Source organism: Chelonia mydas, chromosome 1 (genome assembly GCF_015237465.2).
Source record: "Chelonia mydas isolate rCheMyd1 chromosome 1, rCheMyd1.pri.v2, whole genome shotgun sequence".
Lineage (NCBI taxonomy): Eukaryota > Metazoa > Chordata > Testudines > Cheloniidae > Chelonia > Chelonia mydas.
This window is the reverse complement of record NC_057849.1, coordinates 206,166,464-206,190,850: the sequence shown is the minus strand read 5'-3', so window position 1 is coordinate 206,190,850 and position 24,387 is coordinate 206,166,464. Positions and strand designations below refer to the sequence as shown.

The 24,387-nt window shown below is 48.8% G+C and overlaps 3 protein-coding genes across 8 annotated transcripts in view; 2 read left to right on the top strand and 1 right to left on the bottom strand.

The window, feature by feature from the left end:
- The window catches only part of LOC102948129 (acrosin binding protein), a 66,032-nt gene extending 64,741 nt beyond the window's left edge, over positions 1-1,291 (top strand). Inside the window, exon 10 of the mRNA XM_043546607.1 lies at positions 248-1,291. Within this exon, the coding sequence (XP_043402542.1) occupies positions 248-361 (114 nt within the window). The 3' untranslated portion in view covers positions 362-1,291. The remainder of the gene's footprint in view (positions 1-247) is intronic.
- LOC102945642 (protein Wnt-4) lies at positions 1,208-9,011 on the bottom strand. Of its 2 annotated transcripts, XM_043538493.1 has the most exons (6): positions 8,874-9,011; positions 7,309-7,462; positions 5,267-5,505; positions 3,399-3,530; positions 2,947-3,089; positions 1,208-2,073 (listed from the first exon to the last, which is right to left on the bottom strand). In XM_043538493.1, exons 3-6 carry the CDS (start codon positions 5,388-5,390, stop codon positions 1,606-1,608), a joined length of 867 nt encoding a protein of 288 aa, XP_043394428.1. In that variant the 5' UTR covers positions 5,391-5,505; positions 7,309-7,462; positions 8,874-9,011; the 3' UTR covers positions 1,208-1,605. The 2 variants fall into 2 exon arrangements, with proteins under 2 accessions (XP_043394428.1, XP_007061453.2); XM_007061391.4 differs by lacking the exons at positions 7,309-7,462; positions 8,874-9,011 and adding an exon at positions 5,825-7,159.
- LPAR5 (lysophosphatidic acid receptor 5) lies at positions 7,375-23,445 on the top strand. 5 transcript variants are annotated; one of them, XM_007061400.4, is made up of 3 exons: positions 7,375-7,486; positions 9,650-9,735; positions 20,771-23,445. In XM_007061400.4, the coding sequence occupies exon 3, from the start codon at positions 21,079-21,081 to the stop codon at positions 22,198-22,200; it is 1,122 nt and encodes a 373-aa protein (XP_007061462.2). In that variant the 5' UTR covers positions 7,375-7,486; positions 9,650-9,735; positions 20,771-21,078; the 3' UTR covers positions 22,201-23,445. The 5 variants fall into 5 exon arrangements, with proteins under 5 accessions (XP_007061462.2, XP_043394243.1, XP_043394176.1 ...); XM_043538308.1 differs by lacking the exon at positions 7,375-7,486 and adding an exon at positions 8,715-8,727; XM_043538241.1 differs by lacking the exon at positions 7,375-7,486 and adding an exon at positions 8,988-9,145.
- Positions 23,446-24,387: the final 942 nt, after the last annotated feature.

Sequence of the window (24,387 nt, the reverse complement as noted above, 5' to 3'; positions counted from 1 at the left end):
TGGTTCTCCCCACCCAGGATCTCCGCCCTGCAGTGACCTAGGGACAGGACCCTCTCTTCCAGGCCCTCCATTGGCCAAGGGACAGGCTCTCATACTTGCAGGGCTCATGTTACCAGGAGGCAGCGCCTTTCACTCCCAGGACTCCCTTTGGCTGGCGCTTGGGTCCCTTGACTCTAGAGTGGGGGAGAGAGGGGTCTGCACCAGTCTCTGGGGATAAGGTTGTCTATCTCTCTATCTGTCTGCTCAGGTGCTTCGTCACGGTTGCCGCAGGAATGAGACATATCAAGTGCTGAGTGAAGAGAAAGGCGAGGAGGAGGTGCTGCTCTGGAGCCAGAAATTCTTCCGCTTGACTGAGGGATGAGTGGAGGAGAGAGGACAGAGAGAGACCCCAGGGAGGAAGGAAAAAGGGGGCATAGGGCACTGAATGGACCCTGTGGAGGCAGAGAGATGAGGAGAAACTTGATAGGACCTGAAGCAACTTTTCTCAACCTCTGTCTGTCTCTCTGGTGCCCACCCCTGCTTTCATCCAAGAGCCACAGTCTCCTCTCTGCTCCATATGGCATTGTGAATGACAGCACCCCAGAATTCACTGGGGAATCCCTGGCTTTGGCGTTTCATTTGACACCAACCCAGGCACTGTACAGTTTCACCTGTCCCCCAGGTGCCTCCAAGGCTCAGCAGCTGGGAAAAGAGACTCCAGCAACAGAAGCAGCATCAGCCCTGGGGTGATCCACTTGGAGTTTCTGCCAGTTTCCAGGTTCCTGCCTGATGGCCCTTGCCCAAAGCCCACAATGTCTTTTACCCTCAGGCCTCCTGCCAAGGGCACCACCAGCGGGTTGTTTCCTATATTTTATGTTTTGTTTTATAAAGAGCCTGTTCAGCCCACACACTTCACTTTCTCTGTTCTTTTAGCTGCTGTTCTTTTTTGAACCACATGGATCCTTTCCCTAGAACTCCTTCCTCCACACTAGCTGTGTCAGCAGTGTCTCTTGCACTCTCACTGGTTCCCCTTGCGCATTCACACATTCACCAATGACCCTCATTTAACTGCATACAAAGGGCACTGGAGCCTGGAGCCTTCAGAATGGACTCTGAGCGCAGTCTCCCCCACCCCAGTGCACAGAAGTTCCCACCTGAAGGGCCGGTGGGTGCAGCACCCAGGGTTTCACACATACAGTAGCTAACACTCACATCTTTTGCTAATACAATAATTTTATTCCTAATATTTTAAGGGTTTATTTGACTCTGTGTTCAACCCCATGTCCCCCCCCCCCACACACACACACAACAAAAAATACAGAGAATGCCATCACAGGCAAGTAAACCCAAATCCTTTGAGCCACATCCCAGACAAACCGCTCTGTAACAGGGGAACAACCTCTGTGCAGCCCCACCAGAGATACCTCCTCTGGAGCAATCAGCTCCCTCTTCATCAGGGTGGTAAAGGGTGTTCCTTCCCCACACACGCTTTGTATATTCCTCTCTGGAGCTCTCAGTCCCTCTCTCAGAGTCATCCCCTCCCCGTGTCTTCCCCAAGGTTCCCCTGCCTCTGGCTGCTAGCACACGTGCCCAGCACTTGCTCCCTGCCCCCGGCTCAGCTCCCTGTCACCGGCAGGTGTGCACCTCCACAAAGTGGCGGCACTGCTTGCACTTGACTGAGCAGCACCAGCGGAACTTGCAGCTGCATCTCTCCACCACCTCGGCCTGGGCCGTGCGGAAGCCTCGCCCGCAGCACAGCAGCTCGCAGCCATCCACGGCCTGGGACGTCCGGTTGCACTGGCGTCCAGAGGTGCCAAAGACCCCACTGTGGGGGTCCCGGTCACAGAAGTCTGGGCTGGCCACTAAGTAGACCAGGTCGTGGGCTGTGTAGGGTTTGAAGCGGGAGCTCTTGGGCACCAGGAGCTTGCGGGACCCAACCCGCTTGGGATGCACCTCTGTGGCCCCCTCAAATTTCTCTTTCAGGACATTGCCCACCTTGCGGAATGGGGGCATCACCTTCCAGCAGGTGCGGACCTCGCAGGAACCTGACACTCCATGACACTTGCACTCTACCGTCATGTGGGACAGGATGGCCTGGCAAGCAGAAAGAGCATCAGCAGGAGATGGAGGGCCTCACGCAGCCCACCAGAGGGAGCCAGGGAGAAGAAGACCTACGCCTGCAGTGGAGCTTCTCCTTCCCACCCAGGGGTGCTGCATGTGGGGAGTGTGACCCAGAGAGTCAGGGAAAGGGAGGCCTGGGGAAAAGGGGTCTCTCTAAGGTGCGTGACAGGGAACAGTGAATGAACCGAGGCTGCTCACAGGAATATGAAATACAAGTAACTGATCCACTCATCAACTGAAGGGATCCACTATGAGGGGAAAGAACTGCCCAGAACTACAGTGATCCCTTTGCAGAGGGATATGAGCAGGCCTTCTCAAAAATGAGAAAGGGATCCACTCTGAGGTAGTAGGAGAAGAGATCTACTCCACCACAAAGGAAAGGAACAAGATCCACTGTTAGCCAGAGGGAGGGTCAAGGACCTACTCAGGAGGCAGTGGCTGGGGAAACTGATCCATTCATTCAAAAGAGGTGAAGGGATGGGGAATCTCCTGAAGGCAGAGTGAGGGAAATGGATTCACTTTAAGAAAGAGGCAGAGGAAGGGGAATCCACTTCTAGTCTGTAACAGGGAAAGAAAGCTGCTCTGAGAGAAGTGGAGCTGAGGAGTTGGGATCCACTCCAAGGTATATAAGGAACAGGCTCTGCTCTGAGGCCGAGCAATGATAGACTCTGAAGGAAAGGCAGGGAATTGGATCCAATCAGAAGGGAAGGGCTCTCCTCGGAGGTAATCAGTTTGTGGGTGCCACTCTAATCTGCACAAAGGGAGTGGGGGATGGGACAGGCTCAGGCCCCCAATGAGGGGCCCAGACAGCTGGGTATGTTCCCCAGCACATGGTACCAACCTTACCTTCCTACCAGCCTCATTGTTGTGCAGGTTCATGAGTGCTCGGCTGGAGGAGATACCACGGCTCCGCTCAGGGTTATCCACAAAGGCTTGAGAAAAGGCAATACCATAGGACAGGTTGTCAGAGCAGCCTGACCACTGGAATCCTGGGGAAGAGAGAGAGTCCATGAGGCAGAGAGGCTGCTGCAGGTGTGGGGGCAGATCCAGAGGTGTTCAGGCTTCCCAAGCAGAGAAAAGAAGAGCACTCCGCTGATCTCTCCCTGGCCCCACCCTCCCTGTACTCTTTTCATCCCAGGGGCAGCACTCTCCATCCCCATTTATTTCTGCGCTCTCCTCTGCACCATGCCCTTCCCAGGGATATGTAGCTAGCTTTGTTGTCTGCTCCCGTTCATCCTTCCAGTTCTCCCCATGCAAATCGGGGGCTTCTTTCTCCAGCATTAACCACCTTCTGTTACCTTCTGGGCTGACTCCACGGATCTTGCGATCACATCCACACTTCTCCAGCTCCCCACGGCTGCAGGCCCGGGTCACAGCAAATGCCACTCCCGCTGATGAGATGGCGTGAATGAAAGCAGACTCTCGTGTACCTGCAGAAGAGACAGAAGCAGCCTTTGGAAGGAACAATTTCTTCAAGATTTGTCTAAGGAATTTCTCCTTCAGTTCATTTGCGGAGAGAGGAAACATTGCAGTTTCATCCGCATTAGACACAGGGAGGCAGCCTGAGACATGCAAGGGCTATGTGATAATGCTGTGTCACCCCCAGAAAGGAGACGTTCAAACAGAGATCCTGCTGGGTAAATCATTAAGGGGAGTTTTGCTACATCCTCAGAGGTCTTGGATCCCATAGCAGGGAGAGGATAGCCCCTCCTGGGAGGGCACCAGGGAGATCCCACATGGCATGCATGCAGCTATCTCATGTCTCCAACAGGGAGGAAAGGGGATGGAAGTCTCAGAAGGAATTTTTTGGGGGGAGAACCAAAGAGCATGCAGTGAGATTGAGGGGGTCAGTGAGCCTGGAGAGTCATCCCTCCAAGTGAAGGGCCTGGAGCCTCATTTCTCAGGACTAAAGCAGGGCAGATAACTAATTTTTTGGTTTGCTGGCAGTTCTGAAGAAAAAATAAATAAAAAGGTTTGGTTCAAACTGAAACAGTAACATATTTTTGGAGAATCAAATTAGGGAAAAATCATTTTGGGTCAAACAAAACATTTTGTTTCATTTTTGGAAATTTTAAACCTTTTTAAAAAAGCAAAGAAAATGAAGGGCTCTGTTCACAAACAAGGAGTAGGCGGTGCCCCCCATGATAACCTTTAGCTCAGCAGTTGGGGCACTTATCTGTGGGAGGGAGAAAGGAAGGCTCCCAGGTGCGTGCTCAAGCTATTCTGGGGTGGAGCTGTCTGAGATCTCCTACTAAAGCTGTTCCACTGTGTATAAAATACTTAAATAGTCATTGAGCCACAGTGAGAGACAATGAGAATGACTCTTTCACCCAGTGGTTAGGCCCCCCAACCTGAGAAGTAGGACATCTGCTTCCAGTCCCTGTGCTAATAAATTTTTTATTTGCAATTATATAATTTATATTTTAATAATTATTATAATTATCCACAGTAGAACACCTTCAACAGGAAAGATTGAGTGAGCCCCACATCAGAATACCCTGGTGATTAGGATACTTTTGTGGTAAGAAGGACAACTGGGGTCAAGTCCCTGCTCCTGAGCAGGCTTTTGAACCTGGGTCTTCTACATTCCAGGTGACTACTCTAACCATTGGGTGAAAAGGCTGGGGGGGGAGAGGGAACACCTCCTCCTCCTGTTTTGTGAAGGGTACCTAAATCCCCTTGTAAAGCTAGCCCAGAATAGTGAAATATTTTCTTTTCCTTTTTTGTTTCAACTGAAACAATTCACCAAAATCAATACAAAATCACTATATCTTTCAGTTGACCTGAATCTACTTTCCAAACACAAGCACATTCCCCTTGGGTTTGGTGAGCATTAGGTTTAATAGTATGCATGACCATTAGGATGAATAGTCTAGGTGAGCATTAGGAGCAGTGTCTGACTGACCATTAGGGGTAGACTTAGGGAGAGGTTTAGCCAGAATACTAGTGTTAGTTATAGCATGTGTATATAGTTTAGTGTTCTACTTACTCTTAGAATTAAGATAAGCATGGTAAGGTTAGGGTTTGGTTTGGGGCTAGGGTGAAGTTTTAAAAGTTAGGTTTAATGTGAGCATTAGGGTGGGGTTTGGACATGAGCCAAGAAGTTGGGCACTGATGGCAAATGTTCCATGCACTGCCCAGATCTGCCTAACTCTTGACCTCTGACCTTGTATGGCAACCTTGCCAAAGACCTGTAGCCCCTGCAGAGTGGAGCAATTCCATCGGCGGTTGTGAAACTGGTGCTGACACTCCTCTATGGCCAGCTCTGCTCCGTGCTTCACTGAGTCCATGGCTTCCGCTTGCCGCTGGCAGATCCGCACCTGCTCCTCCGCCAGGCCCTTCAAGCCCTCACAGGCACTGGAATCTTGCAGAGTCTCTCGCAGGGAGGGCTGCTTTGCCAAGTACCTGCGGAGAGGGGTAGAGGGAGTTAGCCACACTCAGAGATGAGCTATGGACACACTAATAGCTCAAAGGGAGAAATACCCCTTCATAGCCTCACTCTTAGAAGAGCCCATAGGGATACTCTCAGACTCCCTCTCCCCGTGTGATCAGACTTCCATCCACCCCAGGGGATCCCCCAGCCTCTCTCTTTGGGGTGCTGAGGTCTCCCACACCTCCCCTTTCCTGTGAGATCTGCCTATCATCTCTTTTGTGGGGATTAGGGTCCTTCACCCTCCCTAGGAGACGGTTAGGTAAGGCAAACTCCAGCCCACACCATACTTACAGCCAGGTCACAGCAAGGATGTGCCGCACTGAAATCAGCACAACATACAGCTGGACAATCTCCATCTTCTTCCTGGAGAGATCTTAGCCACAGCCCCTCTGCCTTAGCTGCACAAATGCCTTTCCCTCCTCCCCAGCGCCTGGTGCCACAGAGTCACTCCCAGGGCAGTCCCAGTCCAGCACTGTGGAGAGCAAGTACCCCCACCCTCCACAACAACCATGAGCTGTCTCAGGGTGCCTGTCAGCACAGGAGCCCTGGGGGACGAAGAAATCTCCCAGGTTAGCACTGTAGGGGCATTTACAGCACCACTGTCCTCTAGGGACTGTGAGACATAACTGGAGGGTCAGGGACAGGGGCTCCACGACAGCTCTCCCAGAAAGGGGGCTCACATGGTACAGTCCAACGTGAACAGCAAGCAGCCCCTGTACCCACAATTCCACATGCAGAATCTTTAAGTCCACTCCTCGGATGAATGCTTTATACTCTCGCCCTCTTTCCCCTGCAAATCACGCTGCCCAGAAGCCAGCAGGGGAGCAGAGTGAGACCCTATTGGTAACTAATACGCTCCTCTATGCAGTGAAGTCCCAGTGGCACCAATTTGCTGTTACGTGGTGATTCAGTTCTCCGGCATCTTTTTCTACCACCAGTCCCTTTAGGAAGCCGGGGCGAGTCCCAGTGCTAGTTCCCAAGAGTGGCGCACAAAGAGAGCTGGTGCTGGTCTGGGCCTCCTTCACCTCCCAGCTGCCTTTCTTGGTGACTTTCTCTTGTCTGGCTCCTCCGGGCTAGAGATTCCTCTTTTCTGTCCTGCAACCCTCATGGCTACAGCAAACACACACAACTCAGGCTGCTGCTTTCTGGCTCTCTTAACTCTTTCCCTGGCAGCTCTCCTCCCCGCCTTCCCCCCGTCAGACTGAGGTGAAGGGACAGCCCTGGAAATGGGGTGGGGGGTAATACCTCTCCCTCGGTGGGCTATTTGTGAAAACTGACATGGTCTAGGTTGTTAAATATACCCCCCTCCAAAAAAACCCCTGCACTGTGGAACCTCTGAGGGATTAGGCAAATTTAACCCTTGTGAGCTGGGAGCAGGAACATCCTGAGAGAAAGTTTTTTCCCCTAAACAGGACTGGGAAACGCCCACCCTCCTGTAGGCTAAGGAAGGTTTAATTCCTCACGTAGTTAGTTACAACTGGCTACACCTCTGGTTGTGGCTCAGGACTCATGTCACACATATGAGGTAGTCTTTTTGTCAACAGTCTTTACTGAAATTGCCTGCCATACAAACAGGGCTGGATACTGCTCTGTACTATGGGTCCCTCTTTCAGCCCCCCCCCCCCAACTTTCGTGTCTCCATCTCTCTGTCTCTTCTTCCCTCCTCCCAATCTTGGTTTTATCTGTTCTGAGACTGAACTCCAAGGCCAAAGGCATGTTGGGATCTGCAGCTCCAGGGTGTAACCTCCAGCACTCCCCCAGCAAGCTGGTCTTACCTGCTGCCGACTCAGCCAGGGGGCGGGGAGATGAAGAAATGCAGGTGGTTATGCTGCTTTCCCTAGTGAGCTGAGGGTCCATGATACAGCTCAGAGGCATAGCTTGGTGCTTCCTGACCCTGCCTGGGACAGCACAAGAATGGAAGTTCATGGGCTGAAATGTCAGAAAATCAGAGAGGTGGGTAAAATTTTCCATCAGGGACAGCAGAGAACTATATGCCAAAATTAGGGACCCACAAAGATCCCACGACCTGGAATGCACATGGTGGGACATGGGCTGCTAGGACAACTGTGTGGGGAGGGTTGTTCCCACAGAGGGGTTAAAGACTCTGACTGCCCTGTAACGGGGGAAGTGCAGATTCCTCCCCAGTTTGTCTCTCTCTCTCTCTCTCTCCAAGCCTTTAGTGGGGATGGATTCTCGATGGTAATTCAAAAGACACTAAAAGTAGTAAGAACAAAGATCCCAGCAACAAGGAAGCAGGAAAGGGGGTTTGGCTCAAAAAGGCAAGCACTAAAATGAAATTGGGTGAGATCAGTGGCTGGGCTGCCATTGTATCCTTGCAGGATTTATGAGCAGCAGAGACATATATCCCCGGAGTGTCACCCACTGAATCAGGAGGCAGTGACAGCCAAACAAGGGCATACAGAATGAGAAAAACAAACACAAGAAAGAACATGCAACAGGCAGAGGAGCTGGACAGAGCAGCAGAGAAAGGGTCCAGGCAGTGATGAGCCCGCAGGGGCTGGGAATAGCTTCACAGCCCCAGAAGGGGTGCTCTTACTAAAGCAGGAGGCAGTGACAGACTCGTTGGGGAGAAAGCATAGGGCTCAGAGTGTGGCAAAGAGGAGTGTCTTCCTGGTCCCAACAGCCTCCCCAAGGTGAAGGGCTCAGATACAACAGGAAATGAGACCACAGTGTTAAAAGGCACCAGAGATATTACAGAGGCTATGGAAAGAGGCAGAAAGCTCTCCTACTCTCCTTTGAATCCACCGTTCTCAGGCTTCCTGCTACCCCTGAATTTTCACCCTCCAAGCATTGCACGGAGTCTCACATCCTGCAACTGATTCCACCTAGTGCCGGTTTGGTGTGCAATTAGTGACAAACAGACCCATGCTGTGGGGTTACTGGGACGGATGCCAGCTGTTCTTTCCTCCTCTTCAGTCCCAATCCTCACACTGTCTGCATCGCTCCCTCTGGCCCTTCTCCCTCTGCAGCAGTTCCATTCCAGGGATACACAGCTGGCTTTGCTCTCCAGGGGTTTCATTCTTTAGTGCCATGATTAGTGGGAGCCCAGTGCACTAACAGGAGTCTCTGCGCCCTTGTGCAGCAATTGCTGGGTAATGATTAATTTCTTCTCCATCTCACTTCCTACCCATTTGTCACTCTCATCTACTGTAGCTGGGAATATCCAAGGACAGGTGACTCTTTTTTTCCCATTGACCGTGAATAACTTGGGGTGGGGGGAGTGAGGAGAAGCAATGGGTCAAAAGTGAATGTGTCCTTATGTTTCCAGAGTCCCCATGTTTCAGGGAGTCTGCTGCTGCAATCCAAGGGAGTTACTTACATTTCACAATTGCTTTCGCTTCTGCTTTCATAGAAGTGTGGCTCGGCAGGCATATCACCTGCAGACAGCAAAGTCCATTTGCTGAGGCCAACCCAGCAGGGCAACAGGAAGAAGATAGAATGAGAAGGGGGAATGAAGGAGAGAGGGAGAGAAAAACAGCAAGCAACAAAGAGAGTGTTAAGCAGCCACATGCAGAGAGTTAGGGGGAAGTAGTGCCTCTGTGTGCAGTTTGGTCACCGGTGTTCACTAAAGAGCTATTCACTCTGGAACAGGTGCAGCAAAGAGCTACCAGAATGATCAGGGAAATGAAGCACCTAATCTTATGAGAGAAGACTGGAAGAGCTTGGCTTGTTTCAGACTTCATTTTGTTAGTCTAGAGGAGATAAGATTTCTCTCTGTAAATACATATCAGGGGTGTAAAGGAAGGGAGAAGAGCTATGTAAGCTAAACAGACAATGCTAGCACAAGAACAAGTGGGTATAAACTGGCCTTGAATACATTCAGGCTGGAAAACAGAAGAAGCTTTCTAACCACCAGAGGAGTGAGGTTCTGGAAAAGCCTCTCAATAGGAAGAAAGGGGGAAAGAAACCTAACTGGTTTTAAAATGGATCTTGATACATTTAGGAATGGGATTGTATGACAGATTTGCCTGTAACAGCAGAGGACTGGACTCAATGACCCAGCAGGTCCCTTCTAGTCCTACACTAGATGGGAGGTGCAGGGGCTAGTTTCCTATCTGCCTTTCTACATCCACTTTGTTTCTGCTCTGCTTTCAGTTTTGATTGCTGAATTGAAGTCTCCACAGTGGCTGTGGTCATCAGGACAAGGGCATTCACCTGCTTCCAGCTCTGCTTGGAGAAAGGTAAGGAGACAGGAAGCAAGTTTTTGGGTAACAGACACAAGCAACCCTCTGAACATGTGACCAGAACCTGCCCTTTGGGCCTATAAATACGGTGTGCTTCCCTCTGGTGATTTAGGGCAGTGGTTCTCAACCAGGGGTACGTCATCTCACCTAGATATTTGCCTAGTTTTACAACAGGCTACATAAAAAGCACTAGCCAAGTCAGTACAAACTAAATTTTCATACAGACAATGACTTGTTTATAGTGTTCTATAGACTGAACTGTAAGTACAATATTTTATATTCTAATGGATTTATTTTATAATTATATGGTAAAAATGAGAGAGTCAGCAATTTTTCAGTACTAGTGTGCTGTGACTCTTCTGTATTTTTATGTCTGATTTTGTAAGCAAGGAGGTTTTTTTTTAAGTGAGGTGAAACTTGGGGGTACGCAAGACAAATCAGATTCCTGAAAGGGTATAGTAGCCTGGAAAGGTTGAGAGCCACTGATTTAGAGAATTAGAAATGAAAATGGGAATCTCGGCTTTCATGTCAAATACAGATGTTTAGGCCTTTGAGTTACAAAAAATATTGATAATGGGGGTGTCAAGGCTGAAGCTCATCAAATAACCTAAAGACTCAGAAATCAGGTGGCCTGTGCTGTACATTCGATCAGGCAAGATGATCTGGTGGTCCATTCTGAATTTAAACTCTATGACTCTAAAAAGCATCCACAATTTATTTGACTTTAAAATAATGAGATAATTTAAAAAAATCTCATGGGTTTTTCTGGAGGCTGATTCAGGGTCTTTTAACTCCTGGGTTTGGAAATATTAGATCAGCCTTGGTGAAAAACCACATACACAGCTCACTGCACAAGGCATTCTCAGGGACAGAATGGTATAAAGAGACCTTATTGAAACTGAGTGTGGGAGCATGGATTGCTGCACCTTTTGCGGTGGGGAGATACTGCATTTTCTCCAGGAGACTTTACTTTGTTTCTTTCATTTGTTTTCCTTCCTCTAAGATAAAAGTAGCTTGTTTTGTTCCTGGCACTGTGTGTCGGTGGACATGAGTGTGTTAGAAGGTGCATGCAGTGTGTATAGACGGATAACTCCTCTGTAAGCCTTATTTTCACAAGCGAAGTGGGGTTGGTGTGGTCAGAGCTTTGATAGACCATTCTGCAATGATTGCTATGGGTGAATCAGAAGGGTGTATGCTCCTCCAAGAGTCAGTACTGATTCCAGTGCCTCACTATGAGGCCAGAGATTACTAGGCAGTTGAAAATGTCTGTTAAGGTAAAACAGATACCTTCACCCTTTGTGGTCATTAAATACCCTCTGCTAGCCTGGCCAAATACAGGCTTAGGTTGATTCCATTTTGTCTACCTAAATTTCCCCCTGTGCTTTGAATGGGTTATGGGGTGCTGCTTCACTCCCTGTTTTAGACTTGTGCTGTGTTGCTGTTAAACAGCTACTTTGTCATACCCCAGAGACACCGGCATGTCAGGGGTGGGCAAGGTGATTCTGGATTACTCTTTTTGTCTTTTTCACTGGTGGTGGTAGCGTAAGGCTCTGTTAATTGAATGTTAAGTGCTTTGGGATCCTCAAGTGAAAGCAGCCACTTACATGATTGATGATCACCATCATTCTTTGTCATGTGGCCTCTGCACATTCACACTTGGAAATCCACTCAAAGTGCAATAGACCAGTGCTACCTTCTGGAACTCTTGCCCATTGGGGAGCCTGTTCACCCCATCCCGCACAGCTCTGCACAGGCAAGGGTATAAAATGGGGCTGCACGCTCCATATGCTGCCATTCCTTTCAACTGCAGACCTGGAGCCTCTGCCCCATTCTGTCATTGACTTTGTTGATTATTCTGCTGATTTTTGTTGAAAATGTTTTTGCAATGAGTTATTAGATATTTGAGGTTAGGGTATAGTTATTAAGTAAAATTTTAGACAGCTGCAGGGAATACATGAAATTCTCTTTAAGTCCATACCTGTGACTTAATTTCCAGCAGGATACATAATAACAGACCCCATAGTGAAGTGATCCAAGTTCCAATGCTATGCATCTCATCCATGGGTCTTTCCTACTAAAGATACACATGTTTGGTGCCCAGCATGCTTTGGTGAGGCAAACACCCCATCTCAGTGGTCTGCGTATCAGTCCTCTTCTCCATGGGCAAGTAGGTGAGACAGAGCCAGCAACAGGAGGTACTAGCAGCTAAGTTGATTCACAAGGGGGAATTTCCAGCATTGCAGTTCCTTGCCCCCTAATGGAATTCCCAGGCCCAAGTTAGACATCCAGGCTTGCTTTACAATGATGGGGAGAGTTAGGTACCTAAGAACTGGATTCACAAAAGCCAGAAAGCTGAGCAGGGAGCAGCCTAGCCAATAGGAAATGCCAAGGGAGGGGTGGAGCCATAGGCACCTACCTGTGGGCTGAAGGGAGGGGCCTATCTCCACATGGGATTCACATCCATGAGCCCTATCCTGGAATTAAGCCCCTAAGCCAGGTCAGTCCTCTTTCAAGAAGAAACTGAGGTGGCAATCACAGTGGTAGAGCCCCACTATGTAACTTTAGGCTGGTGGTTAGGGCACTCAGCCAGGAGATTGGAAACACAGAATGAATTCCTCCCTCTGCCTGACCTGGAGCACAGGGATGCTGGAACAATTTGTGTAGTGGGGGTGCTGAGAGCCATTGAACCAAACTGTAAACCCTGTATATAGTGGAAACCACTTCAAGCCAGGGGGTGCTGCAGCTGTGGGCAAACTATGGCCCGTGAGCCATTCTAAGAGGGCCCACCAGCTCCAGCCAGGGTGCCAGGTCAGGGGCCACACCATGCAGCTCCCAAAGCAGCCTCATGGGCCCACTCCAGCACTAGCAGGGTTGAGGGCTGCTCCATGCATAGAAGCCAGAGAAGGAACATGCCGCTGCTTCTGGGAGCCGCTTGAGATAAGCACTGCTCAGAGCCTGCACCCCGAGCCTCTCCCCAGCCCTGATCTCCCATATGCTCTCCAAACCCCTCGATCCCAGCCCAAAGCACCCTCCTGCACCCCAAACCTCTCATCCCCAGCCCCACCCCAGAGCCTGCACCCCCAACCAGAGCCCTCACCCCCTTCAGCACCCTTGCCCCAATTTTGTGAGTGTTCATGGCCCGCCATATAATTTCTATTCCCCAATGTGGCCCTCAGGCCAAAAAGTCTGCCCACCCCTGCCCTAAACACTAGGCTAAAGGTTATAATGGAGGGCACCCCTACCTCCTTCTCTGTCCATTTGGTGTGGTTTAGATGTGATCAGACTATGACTACGGGATTGGGCCCCGAAGGCCAGATAGACAGGGCAGTGCCTAGTTTGTGAATCCTGCTAGGGTTTAGACATGTGTTAGATACTGAGCTGCTGGGTAGTGGCAGGACTTAGGTAGCTGTGTACGTGCCCAGATGCAGAAATTTTAGATGTCTTGGGGACTTCAGGGATCTGTAAGAGACCATCTTCTGCTCAGGGTTCCTTTCAGGATCTAAGAAACCAGGCCTGGGATCCCTGTCAACCCCTAACTCTGGATATAAGGCAAAAAAAAAGCTGGTTCAGAACTAGTGACCATGTCCTGCCTATGGTTCCAAAGGTCCTTCTGCTGAGAGAGGCACTCTGCTCCTCCCCCAGTTCCATCCCTTCCTCAGGGTTCAGCCCCAAAAACTCCTTCTAATCAGAATGAGCTGCATTCTATGAAACAGAGCTGAAACCTTCATGACCAAACATGAGTTGTCTCTAAAACAGTCTGTAGCAGACTGGATATTTCATAAATGTGGGTGGCAAGGTTACAATACCAAATCCAAGAGATTCTGATGGACAGCAAACCTGGACAGTCAGTAATGGATACTTTCCTCCTGGATTGGGGAACAGGCCTCTTAATGCCTTTCACTAATTCCTCTAATACAGTAGTTTTCAGTCTGTGGTCCATGGACGCCCCAAATGTCCACAGACTAGGTCTAAGATTTTCAAAGAGGTTCACACCTCCATTTGAAATTGTTTAGGGATCCACAAATGAAATAAAAGTTTGAAAACCTCTGCTTTAATACCCAAGAGAGCTATGGAGAATCAGACAGGACAACCCATTGCACCAGCATGGACCAGACAATGGTGGTATTCTGACTTGCTGCAGGTCTACCATGGGAATCCTCTGTTCCTCCCAGTTTTGTTGGATTTACTAATTCAGAGGGAGGGACAGATTCAACATCCTTAGAGTCTCTCTATCTTGCAGCTTGAGCTATGGGACTTCGTTGATCAGCCCAAGTTCAGGGGATCCTGCTGAATTCCAAAAAATGTCTCACTGCCGAGAAGGTTTTGCTGTGGATGACCAATACTAACCTCTCTCCAACAACAGGCCCAATATTAGCAATCCTGTAATACATATTACATCTCAAATCACTGGAACTATCCATATCTTCAGCAAAGGTTCATCTTGCAATTATTTCAGCCCATCATCTAGACATGGACAACAAGAGTGTATTTAGTCACCCTATAGCGTAGTACTTGCTAAACTTCCAATAGTGGGAAAGTTCTTGTCTGCAACTTCATTTTCTTATGAAAGTAGAAGCCCTATTCCTAGATTTTTTTTTTCTCCCTATTCTCCTGGGGTGGCTCATGAAATAGACCTTGAAAAGAGTCAAGAACAGGAACTGGGAGTCAGAGGAAAGGGTCAGAGCTGGAGCAAGGAACCAGGAGTCAAGTCAAGGGTCAGAGCCAGAGTAAAAAATCAGGAGATAAGCCAAGGGTAAGTCAGGAACTGGAGGTCAGAGACAGAGTTGGGAGTCAAGCCAAGAGTCAGAGTCAGGAATTGATCCAAGGGTCAGAGCCAGGGCTAGTAGCCAGGGGTGGGGAGTAGAAGCAGGGATCTGGAACAAGGCAGGAGTGCAGAAACAGGACAGAAATCAGGAGGGAAGGCAGAGTCTGATGTAGCAGCCAGCCAAGGATACACCTAGTGGCTCAAACAACTTTTTTTGCCTCCTTCTGACTTAAATAGTGAGTCTGAGCCAATAGGAGAGGTCGGACAGCTTCTCCAATTGAGATCTTCATGGGTGGTGCTTATGGTGAATTAGGGTCCACCAGCCCACACTCCCTGCTGGTACTAGTGAGCTGCCAGGTCATAGCTGTGGTTTGAGGCCTGCCTAGGGACCCACAGACCTGGGTTTGAGACTCATGATCCCTCATAACACTCACCACTTAGGGTGCCCTCCAGTTGTCAGTGGTCTGGGTTTTCCAGAATGGTTCTTGTGGAAGGCCTTTACTAGGTCAGAGCATGGACATTTTCTGTGGGTTACCAGGAGCATTCCTCGGGACTGTAACCCTCCCAATCAAATAGTAGAGTTCACCCCATTTCATTCTTGCATCAAGGATATAATGGATGACATATTTGTCATGTCCTTAAACACGTATTGGTAGGGTTAGTGGGGATGGGCAGTTGAGAATGGTGAGAAAACATGTCCTGTATATGGAGCTTTAGAAGCGATGTGAGAAACACTGGGTGGATTTGTAGGGATCAGGGCAGGAGGAGTTCAAAGGTAAGTGGATTGATTTGGCAGCAAATTTAGTCAGCGGTCAGGAAATAGTAATCCAGTTTACAAGATGACCTGTCTGCATACAGATGTTTGGCCAAAAGCCACACCATCTGACCTATGGAAAAAGTGGGCTGTCCTTGTCATTGACAGGCTGCATATTGCTTGTAGCTTCTTCTGGCCTCTAAGTGGGTTTTCAGATCATCTTGGTCCAATGGATCTGTTGCACCCAATCAAAAGCTGCAGGGTTGTGGGAGGTTGTGAGTAGTTCTTTGATAGAAACTAGTGTGGAACCCATAGTTTGGGGTGGAAAAAGGAGGGGGGCCTTTGTCTTGTAGACCTGCGTTTCTCAAACTGGGGTCCGCGAGGGTAGTCTGTGGTATGGGGTCTGTGGTCCCCGCTGATCAACTCCTCCCTCTCCCTCCCAGCGCTTCCTGCATGCTGGGGAACAGCTGTTGAGTGGTGTGCTGGGAGGGAGGGGGAGGAGCGGGGATGGGGTGCATTTGGAGGAGGGTGTGGAAAGAGGCAGGGAGGGGTGAGGCCTTGGGGGAAGGGTGGAGTGTGGGTGGGACCTGGGACTGAGTGGGGGACTCGGAGAACTGCAAAAAATCTTAAAATCAAAATGGGGGGTCCTCAGGTTGCTAATGTTTGAGAACCGCTGTTGTAGACAGTTGTTCCACGTTATAGTACACAAACTCCACGTGGGATAGTAGTGAGTACCAGTCATCCTGGTGGTGGTTTATATAGCGCTGTAAGTACTGTTTCAAAATTTGGTTTGTTCTTTCTGTCTGACTTTTTGACTGGGGAGAAGTGGAGGAGAGAAAAGCAAGAATACCCAATATCCAGAGAACTTCATGCCAGAAGCAGGAGATAAATTGTGCACCGTGATCAGAGATGATGCCCTCTGGGAGGCCATGGAGGCAGACAACTTGATCCATCCAGAGCTGGGTGGTTTCCTGGGAGGAGGGCCGGCCAGTGCAGGGGATGAAGGGCAGTGAGGGGGGTGATGTGCTCTGAGTACATTGGGATGAATCGCCAATAGAAATTCATGAATCCCAGGAAGTGCCACAGTTCTCAGATGTTCTGTGTAGCTGCCTAGTTGAGGACTGCTTTCACCTGATGAGACTCCGTCTCGATACCCTCGGGGATAAGATGAACCCTAACAATTCTATGGATGCCTGACCAAAACTACATTTCTTAAACTAAGGGTAGAGGTGATATTGGCATAGCCTTCCAAGGACAGAACAGACATGCATGGTATGTTGCTCAGCACTGTCTGGAAGTATGTTATCCAGATGTACCACCACATACTGGTCCAGAATATCCCAGAACACACTGTTAATAAAATGTTTGAAATCTGGCAGGGGCATTGATTAAACCAAAAGGCACCACAAGGTATACAAAATGTCCGTAGCATTTTTGAAAGACTATCTTCCACTCCTCCCCAGGTTACGTGCCCAGCAAAGGTCCAATTTTGTGTATATTCAGGCATCCCCCACGTGGTCCAATAATTTGGGAGTTAGAGACAGGGTACCAGTTCCTAACAGTGACCTGATTCAATGCTTGGTAGTCCATGCAAAGTTGGAGGCTACTATCTTTCTTTTTAACAAAGAGGATTGGTGCCCAGTAGGTGAGGTAGACTTGCGAATAAAGCCCTTGGCGCAGTTCTCCTGCAGGCAGGTTCACAGGGCAGCCAATTCAGGTTCAGATATGGCATAAATGTAACCAACAGAGTGAACAGATTTTTTGCTCCTGGCTGCAGTTCACCTGGGCAGTCATCTCTATACAGAAGTAGGATGTCTTTGTGTGTCGGTTTTTTTTTTTTAATAAATACAGTGGCAAAGTCACTCTACTGGAAAGATCAGTAGGTGAGTCTGTCAGACCACCAGCTACTTCAGCTTGTGACCATCAGGGCTCTACTATGCATGCTCTACTTCCTGGAGTCAAGCAGTGCTGCCAGCAGTGTTCTGAAGAGAAGCTGGCCTTTCATTCACTAGCATGAACTAGAAGATTATGGAGGGTCAGCCAAGAAATTCCCAGGATCGGGGAAAATGTGTGGGGGGGTGAATGGAACTGAACTGCAGCATCTCTTGGTGCACTTGCACAGTGACCTCTACTAGGTCTGGAACAGGCTTGAGCCTTAGGAAAATCTGGAGGGTCTGGACTGCATCCAGATCAATAGTCATCCACTGGACCCAAGTTAATGAGAGCCTGCTGGAGAGAGATTGGAAGGGAGCACTCTGGGACACACAGCTCATCTGGTACTTGCAAACATGCTATTGGTTGGTGGAATGCATGCTGAATGCTAGCTATGGCAAAGGCTTGACACTCAAGCACATTTTGTCAAGGTGCTCGGGCCAGCACCCTTTACCAAGCCTGGGCTGGCTCATTTTCCTAGCTCTCTCTGATCTGGGATCCTCAAGGAGCAATCAGTGTTGCATGACCCGGTTCACTGCAGAAGACACACAGGTTAAAATGTTGCCGGCACTCTCTTTACTTGGTGGTGAGTAGTCGGTAGGCCAGATCAACTGGCATGGGCTAAACTTGCAGAGCAGGACCCAATAGCAGTGGGCATGGCTCCGATGCCACCTATCTTCTTTCTTCCCGCTGTTCATGCAGCCAACTGTCAAGATTGATAAAGGCACCAGATCTGTCAGGGTCCCAACTTTAGCCTCCTTTAATCTATCCAGCAGGCCCCCCTGGAACAGCAATCCTGCCTCATTCCACCCCCTGTCCAATGTGAGATGGCAGAAGTGTGCCGCATAGGAGGCCTAACCCCCTGTCAGAGCTTCTGCTCTGCAGATAGAGAGCACAATGTGGGTCCCCAAAGATGGTTGATAGTGCCTGCTGGATGAGTACATTTTGAGGGCAAAGCAAGAACGATAGGCAGCACTAGTTCATGAAGCCTCAAAATTGGGAACAATCCCCACTGAAGTACTCTGGGAGGGGGATAACAGGTCCTGGCTCAGGTCAGGATGTGGTCCATAGCGGGCCCGGGGTGCAATGTTCTCTGCACAGAGTTGATGGACTTGCCCCTGCAGTGCCTGATTCTCAGTGACCAGCTGTGCCATCGGCACCTGCATAGCTTGGTTGTCTATTTGGAGGCGGGACACCTATTCATAGAGCACCAGCGCTCCTTGGGGAAGGGGGCGCTCTGCTGGGTCCATATCTGGCTGGGTCCAACTCGGAGGGGTTGGTGGGCTGAGCAAACTGTTGTAGACTAGAACATAGGCAATCAGGCCTCATGGTTTGAGCAATGGTGGTCATGCCTAGTGGCTAAAGCAGGAGTCAGAAGCCAGGAACTGGAGGTCAGTGACGGAGACAGATTTGGGAGTCAAGCCAAGTGTCAGAGCTGTGGTCAGAGTCCAACATCGAGCTAAGGGTTGGAGCCGGAATCAGAGCCAGGAATCAAGCCACCGGTCAGAGCTGTGGTCAGTAGACAGCAGTTGGGGCTAAGAAGCAGGGATCTGGAACAAGGCAGGAGTGCAGGTACCAGGAACAGGACAGAAAGGCAGGAAACAGGAACAAGGCAGGGCTTGGGAGTCAGGCGAGAAGACAGTGTCCAATGTAGCAGCCAGCCAGGGATGTACATAGTTGCTCAGACAAACTTCTGTGCCTCCTTCTGGCTTAAATTGTGAGGCTGAGCCAATCAGAGAGGCCCGGACATCCCCTCCAATTGGGAGCTTTGTGGGCAATGCCTAAGGTGAACTAGAGTCCACCAGGCGACACTCCTTTGCCAGTACCAGTGAGCTGCCTGGTGGTAGCTGCAGGCTGAGGACTGGCTGGGGACCCATGTTTGAGATTTGTGATTCCCCACTACCTATGGTGGGATCTGTACAGACAAATGTTGAAGAAAGAGAGGCTATTTACCTCACAATAATTGGATGCTGTTGTCCACATGGATCCCAGGACCTGCCCTCCTTTCCCACTGATATGGAGTCCTTTAGTGGGATGTTTTGTAGGAACTGAGTGGTAGCAGGGGCTGCTGCACACTTTCCACCTTTGGGAGTGGGAACATATGCAAACTCAGCAGCTGCTGCTGGCCAAAAATATTCTGAGCTCATGAAAATGCAGCCCTTCAGTGGGATCTGTGTGGACAAAGCATCTTGAAGAATTCCCATTATTGTAAGGTGGAGAACCTGTGTTTATTTACCAATAAATGAATTTCCTTGATAGGAGCCTTTGCACATTCACATTAGCTGCCCTCTTCCTGAGAGCCCTGTTGCTCCACCAGGATCTGAGGTTCAGGGGGGAAAGAACTGAGATATTTGGGTCCTCTGTCCCTCTTATATTCTCATTTCCTGAATGTTGGAACCCCAAGGGAAAAGCGCACAGATGCCACAATAGGGATTGCTTGCAGAAGGTGCCATTGGTCTGCTGCACATGCCCAACTGAGTTGTCTCATTTTGACCTGAGTGGTTAGCCGTTATTCAAGATCTTGTGGGCCATTCCGTTAGGAGGAGAAATTTGAAGATAGTCAGGTACTTCTTTGATAAAATCCTGTTAATTTACCGAGAACATACAAGGTCCTGTTTTCCCTGACCACAGTAGGAATCAAACAGTAGGAGACAGTCTCTTTGCTCACAACTCCAAGCCTCTTTTTAGCCGGTGCTCTACCCAAAAGCTCTCTCTCATAGCTTTTTCTCATGTGCACGCTACAAGTACTTCTCTGACTGTCTCTGAGGCTTCCTTGACACCTTCTTTGTGTGCTTCTCTTGTGGTTTTTCTCCTCTCTCTCTCTCTCTCTCTCTGCTGCAATCAAAATAATCCCCCAAAATAATCTGTGTTCCAGACCTCTGGGGACCCCCTTGGACTGCACTTTCAGGCAGTCTAGTCCTTGGTCAGTGGTTTTCATTGTTCCAGCTATCGCCAGACAAAGGGGATATTAAATTGTTCCCTCATTTAGTCTGAATGGCAGGCGGCTAGCACACCCAACAGCTCCAGTGAGATGGTGTGTCTGCCCGGTCTCCTGCATAACAGTGTACAGGCTCATCTCGAAGAAATATAGTCTCTTCATGTCTGCATGCGGGGAGGATATGTGCATCAGTTTTTACCCTGTGGGTTTGTCTAGACTAGGGTAAACTGATAAATTTGTGTCCTGGAACAAATGTTGATGGAGCACCTAGAATAGCATTTACAGTTGTGTTGATTAAAGTTAAAACAGGAGCACAAATTCTAATCTGGACAAACTTTTATCATTCTCTGAAGCTCAGGCTTGTTTTCTGACATTCAGTCAGAAATTGTTTATCATTCAACCTTACCTTAGACTTTGCCTTCCCTGCTTCCCCCCACCACCCTGCCCCATCCCCTTCTATTATCTTTCTGCTCCTTCTCTTACTTCCTCCATCCCTCTTTCTCCTCTCTTCTCTGTCTTCTGGAATACTTATTTCTCAGTCTGTTTTCTTTCTCTGTGTGTACTAAGGGCAGAAGCCAACACCCTGGAGCTTTTACTCCCTTATAAACTAGACTCATCCTTCTTGATTTTTCACTCTGATCAGGAACTGTTGTCGTTCCACATCTGGCAAGAACCCAGCATTGCATCCACATCACCACAACTGCTGGAAAGAATCTGTGAAATGTAACCAGTGATTGATCTCCAAACCACCGATTCCAGGAGACGCATTGAAGAGCTGGTGACGGAATCTGCAGAGAGAGAGACACCCATCCACTTCCGAGGGGTGGGGGGGATGACCTGACCCCTGCTCCCCTGAGGGTAATGATCTTCCTCCATGCCCCTTAATGTGCCCCATTTGCCTATCAGTGGCCTGAACTACATCACTGAGACCCTCTACAGGTTCTGCCGAGCATGTCAAATGCCAGCATCTCTCCAAGTCTGAACCAATGCAAAGATTACAGCTCCAACCACCGGCTGCACCTGGTTGGGTACAGCCTGATCTTTGTGGCAGGTTTGATGCTCAATGCTGTGGCACTCTGGGTCTTCCTGCGCTACCTGCACCTCAAGTCTGTGGTGAGCATCTATATGTTCAACCTAGCAGTAAGCGACCTGCTCTTCACACTCTCGCTGCCACTACGGCTCTATTACTACTCCAGCCAGCACTGGCCATTTGGCGATTTCCTTTGCCAGGTATCAGGCTCCTTCTTCCAGATCAACATGTATGGCAGCTGCCTCTTCCTCATGTGCATCAACCTGGACCGCTACGTTGCCATTGTCCACCCACTCCGCTGGCGCCACCTTCGGCGGCCCAAGTTGGCCCGGCTGCTCTGCCTGGTGGTGTGGGTGCTTATCCTCGTGGGCTCTGTTCCAACTGCTGATGTCCACAGGTCAAGTCCCTGCATCAAAGAGAACCAGACCATCGCTCTGTGTTTTGAAAGCTTCAGTGATGGCCTGTGGCAGAAGAGCATCTTCCCACTGGTCATTCTGGCTGAAATCCTGGGCTTCCTCTTACCACTGACCTCTGTGACGTACTGCTCAATTAGAATCTTCCAGAAGCTATGCCAGGCCAGTGGGACACAGAGCCTGCACCAGCAGAAGACTATCCGCCTGCTTGTGGTCAATCTGGTAATCTTCATCATCTGCTTTGTGCCCTACAACACAACTCTGGCAGTGTATGGGATGATAAAGGCCAATGTGATTCAGGCTGAGGCATCAGTTCGGGACTCCGTGCGCCAGGTGCTTATTGTCACAGTGCTGTTGGCCAGCATGAACTGCTCTTTGGACCCCCTAATTTACTATTTTAGCACTGAAGGTTTCCGGAACACCTTCAAGAAGCTCCGTCATGGCCAGGCATGGGACTCTGACACAGGGATGGCCAAGACTCAGGTCACAGAGGAGAAACCCTATAGAGCACACTCCAGTCTAGGAGTAAAGCGGTACCCAGTTCAAAACTTCATCCTCTCCAATGAGGACTTGCCACTGGCTCCCATCAAAATATTTTTGAATGGCCCAATTGAGGACTCTGAAATATAATCCTGGAAGGCATGGGGTTGCTGAGTTATAGGGTAGCCATAAGATGCCAGGAAGATTGTGGAAGTTGGCTAGAGTGTACCCTGATCAAACTGGAGAAGCTCAGTAGGGTGGTAAAGAAATGTGAGAAGCCATGTAAGGATGGTAAGCTTGGTGATGCAAAAATAAATTACAAAAAATCTTTTACAACAAAATGAGAAATGGTGGATAGATGTTTCTAAAACACTATATATTCTGCTATGGGAAACATACAGTGGGAAATATGTACCTAGAACAAATGAACACACACACACACACACTCAGCAATTTTATTTTGTTCTTTTCTACATAGGTTCTTATACCATGCTCATCATTGCAGAATCTGAGTGCACACTTGTTGTAGAGGTCTCTAGAACACCAGATAAGTTTTTGTAGTTAGTGCTGATGTACCTAAAATACACATACTCCGAGGATGTATACTTGTTAAAGATGTACTGAGGGTAAGATTTTTCAAAACTGGGAGCTAAATGCACAAAGGGACTTAGATCCTCTCTCTCTCCTCCTCTTCCCCCCCCCTCCCCCAAACACAGTTGGAGGAGGGTGAGGGTGGTGGTGTCCCCTCTTATACAGAGTAGCCCAGTGGTGAGAGTGCTCACCCAAAATGTGGGAGACCTGGATGTGGAGCAGGGACTTGAACATGTTTCCCAACTCCCAGGTAAGTGCCCTCACAACTGCAGTGAGTCCTTCTGAATCTACCCTGTTGAAGTTGTTCCACTAAACACTAAAATATTAATGAGACCAGAGATAGCATAAGACTGACTCTATTGCTTAATGGTTAGCACACTCACCTGAGAGTCCTGGGTTCCAATCCCAGCTCCAGTGAATATTTAAATATTTGAGTGACATACCCTATAGCCTAGTGTTTAGAGCACTCAGCTGGGAGGTGGGAAACCTGTATTCAAGTCCCCATTCCATATCGGACAAAGTGGGAATTTGAACTCATGTCCCTGTATCTTGGATGAGTGCTCTAACCACTGGGCCATGGAGTATAAAATGACCACAGTTCATTAATGCACTTTGATTTAGTCCTCTTTGAAAAAGGAATAGATCAAAGTACATTAACCTACTTTTAATGCAAGTCAGCAGGGTCCACACAGATAGTTAGTCTGTGGCAGTCTAATGTGGGCTAGCTTCACCTCCCAGCTTGCTGTGAACTAAATGATTGTGTAGAGAAGCCCTTCATGAAAGAACATGCAGTCATTGCATATGTACATGGTGCATATATGTGTGTGCACACACTCAGTATGTGCAATAGTTATACATTTACTCAGAACATACTTGAACCATTTAATGGTTGTAAATGTATGCAGATGCCAGAGAGAGTGTGTGCTGGTTGTAGGTATACATAGGACCTAGTCAAAATGAGAACCAGGTTTGTTAAGTGTATGTATGTCTCCTCTTTTGAGGAGGTGGTGTAAATGCCAGCATGAGGAGACATACCCAGACTTGCTCTGATGGAGCTAGTACGCTGAAAGTAGAGAGTAGCCATAGCAGCATGATGGGCTAGCTGCCCTAAGATGTGCCTAGCAGCTCAGATGGGATTGTACTCCAACAGCTAGCCCCTCCCACCACTTATGCCACCATGTCTATCTACACTTTGACTTTAGCACTCTAGCTCAACTAGAGCTAGTCCAGGTATGTCTCCTCAAGCTGGAATTTACACCCCCAGCTCAAAGTGTAGACATACCTGTAGGCCTCCGTACAGTACTCTGGCTGTGTAAAAGGCCCTTAATCTTGTGTAACTATAATTTACACCCCACTTTAAGGTCCTTTTACACTGCCTGAGTGATGCAAAGTGGCCTTAGTGTAAATCAGAATCCGTCTGAGTGTAATACATGCAAAAGTGTGTACTTATTCTAGGTCTACATAAGACACACTTACCAGAAGAATAGGTACTGGAATATACTGTGTGTGTGTGTAATGGTCATGGATGAATACTCACTGTACAATAGTTATATATGGAAACACAGAACGCGTAATGGTCCTAGAAGTGCTTGGAACACAGAGGACATCAAATATTAACATCTCCCTATGAAGAATGACCTTAATGTTTTACATTGTATTGCTGCTCAACCCATTTAGCTAAATGATGATTGATTTTGATGCCTTGCAACAGGCAGAGCCCCACTGCGGGGAGAAAGTGATGTCACG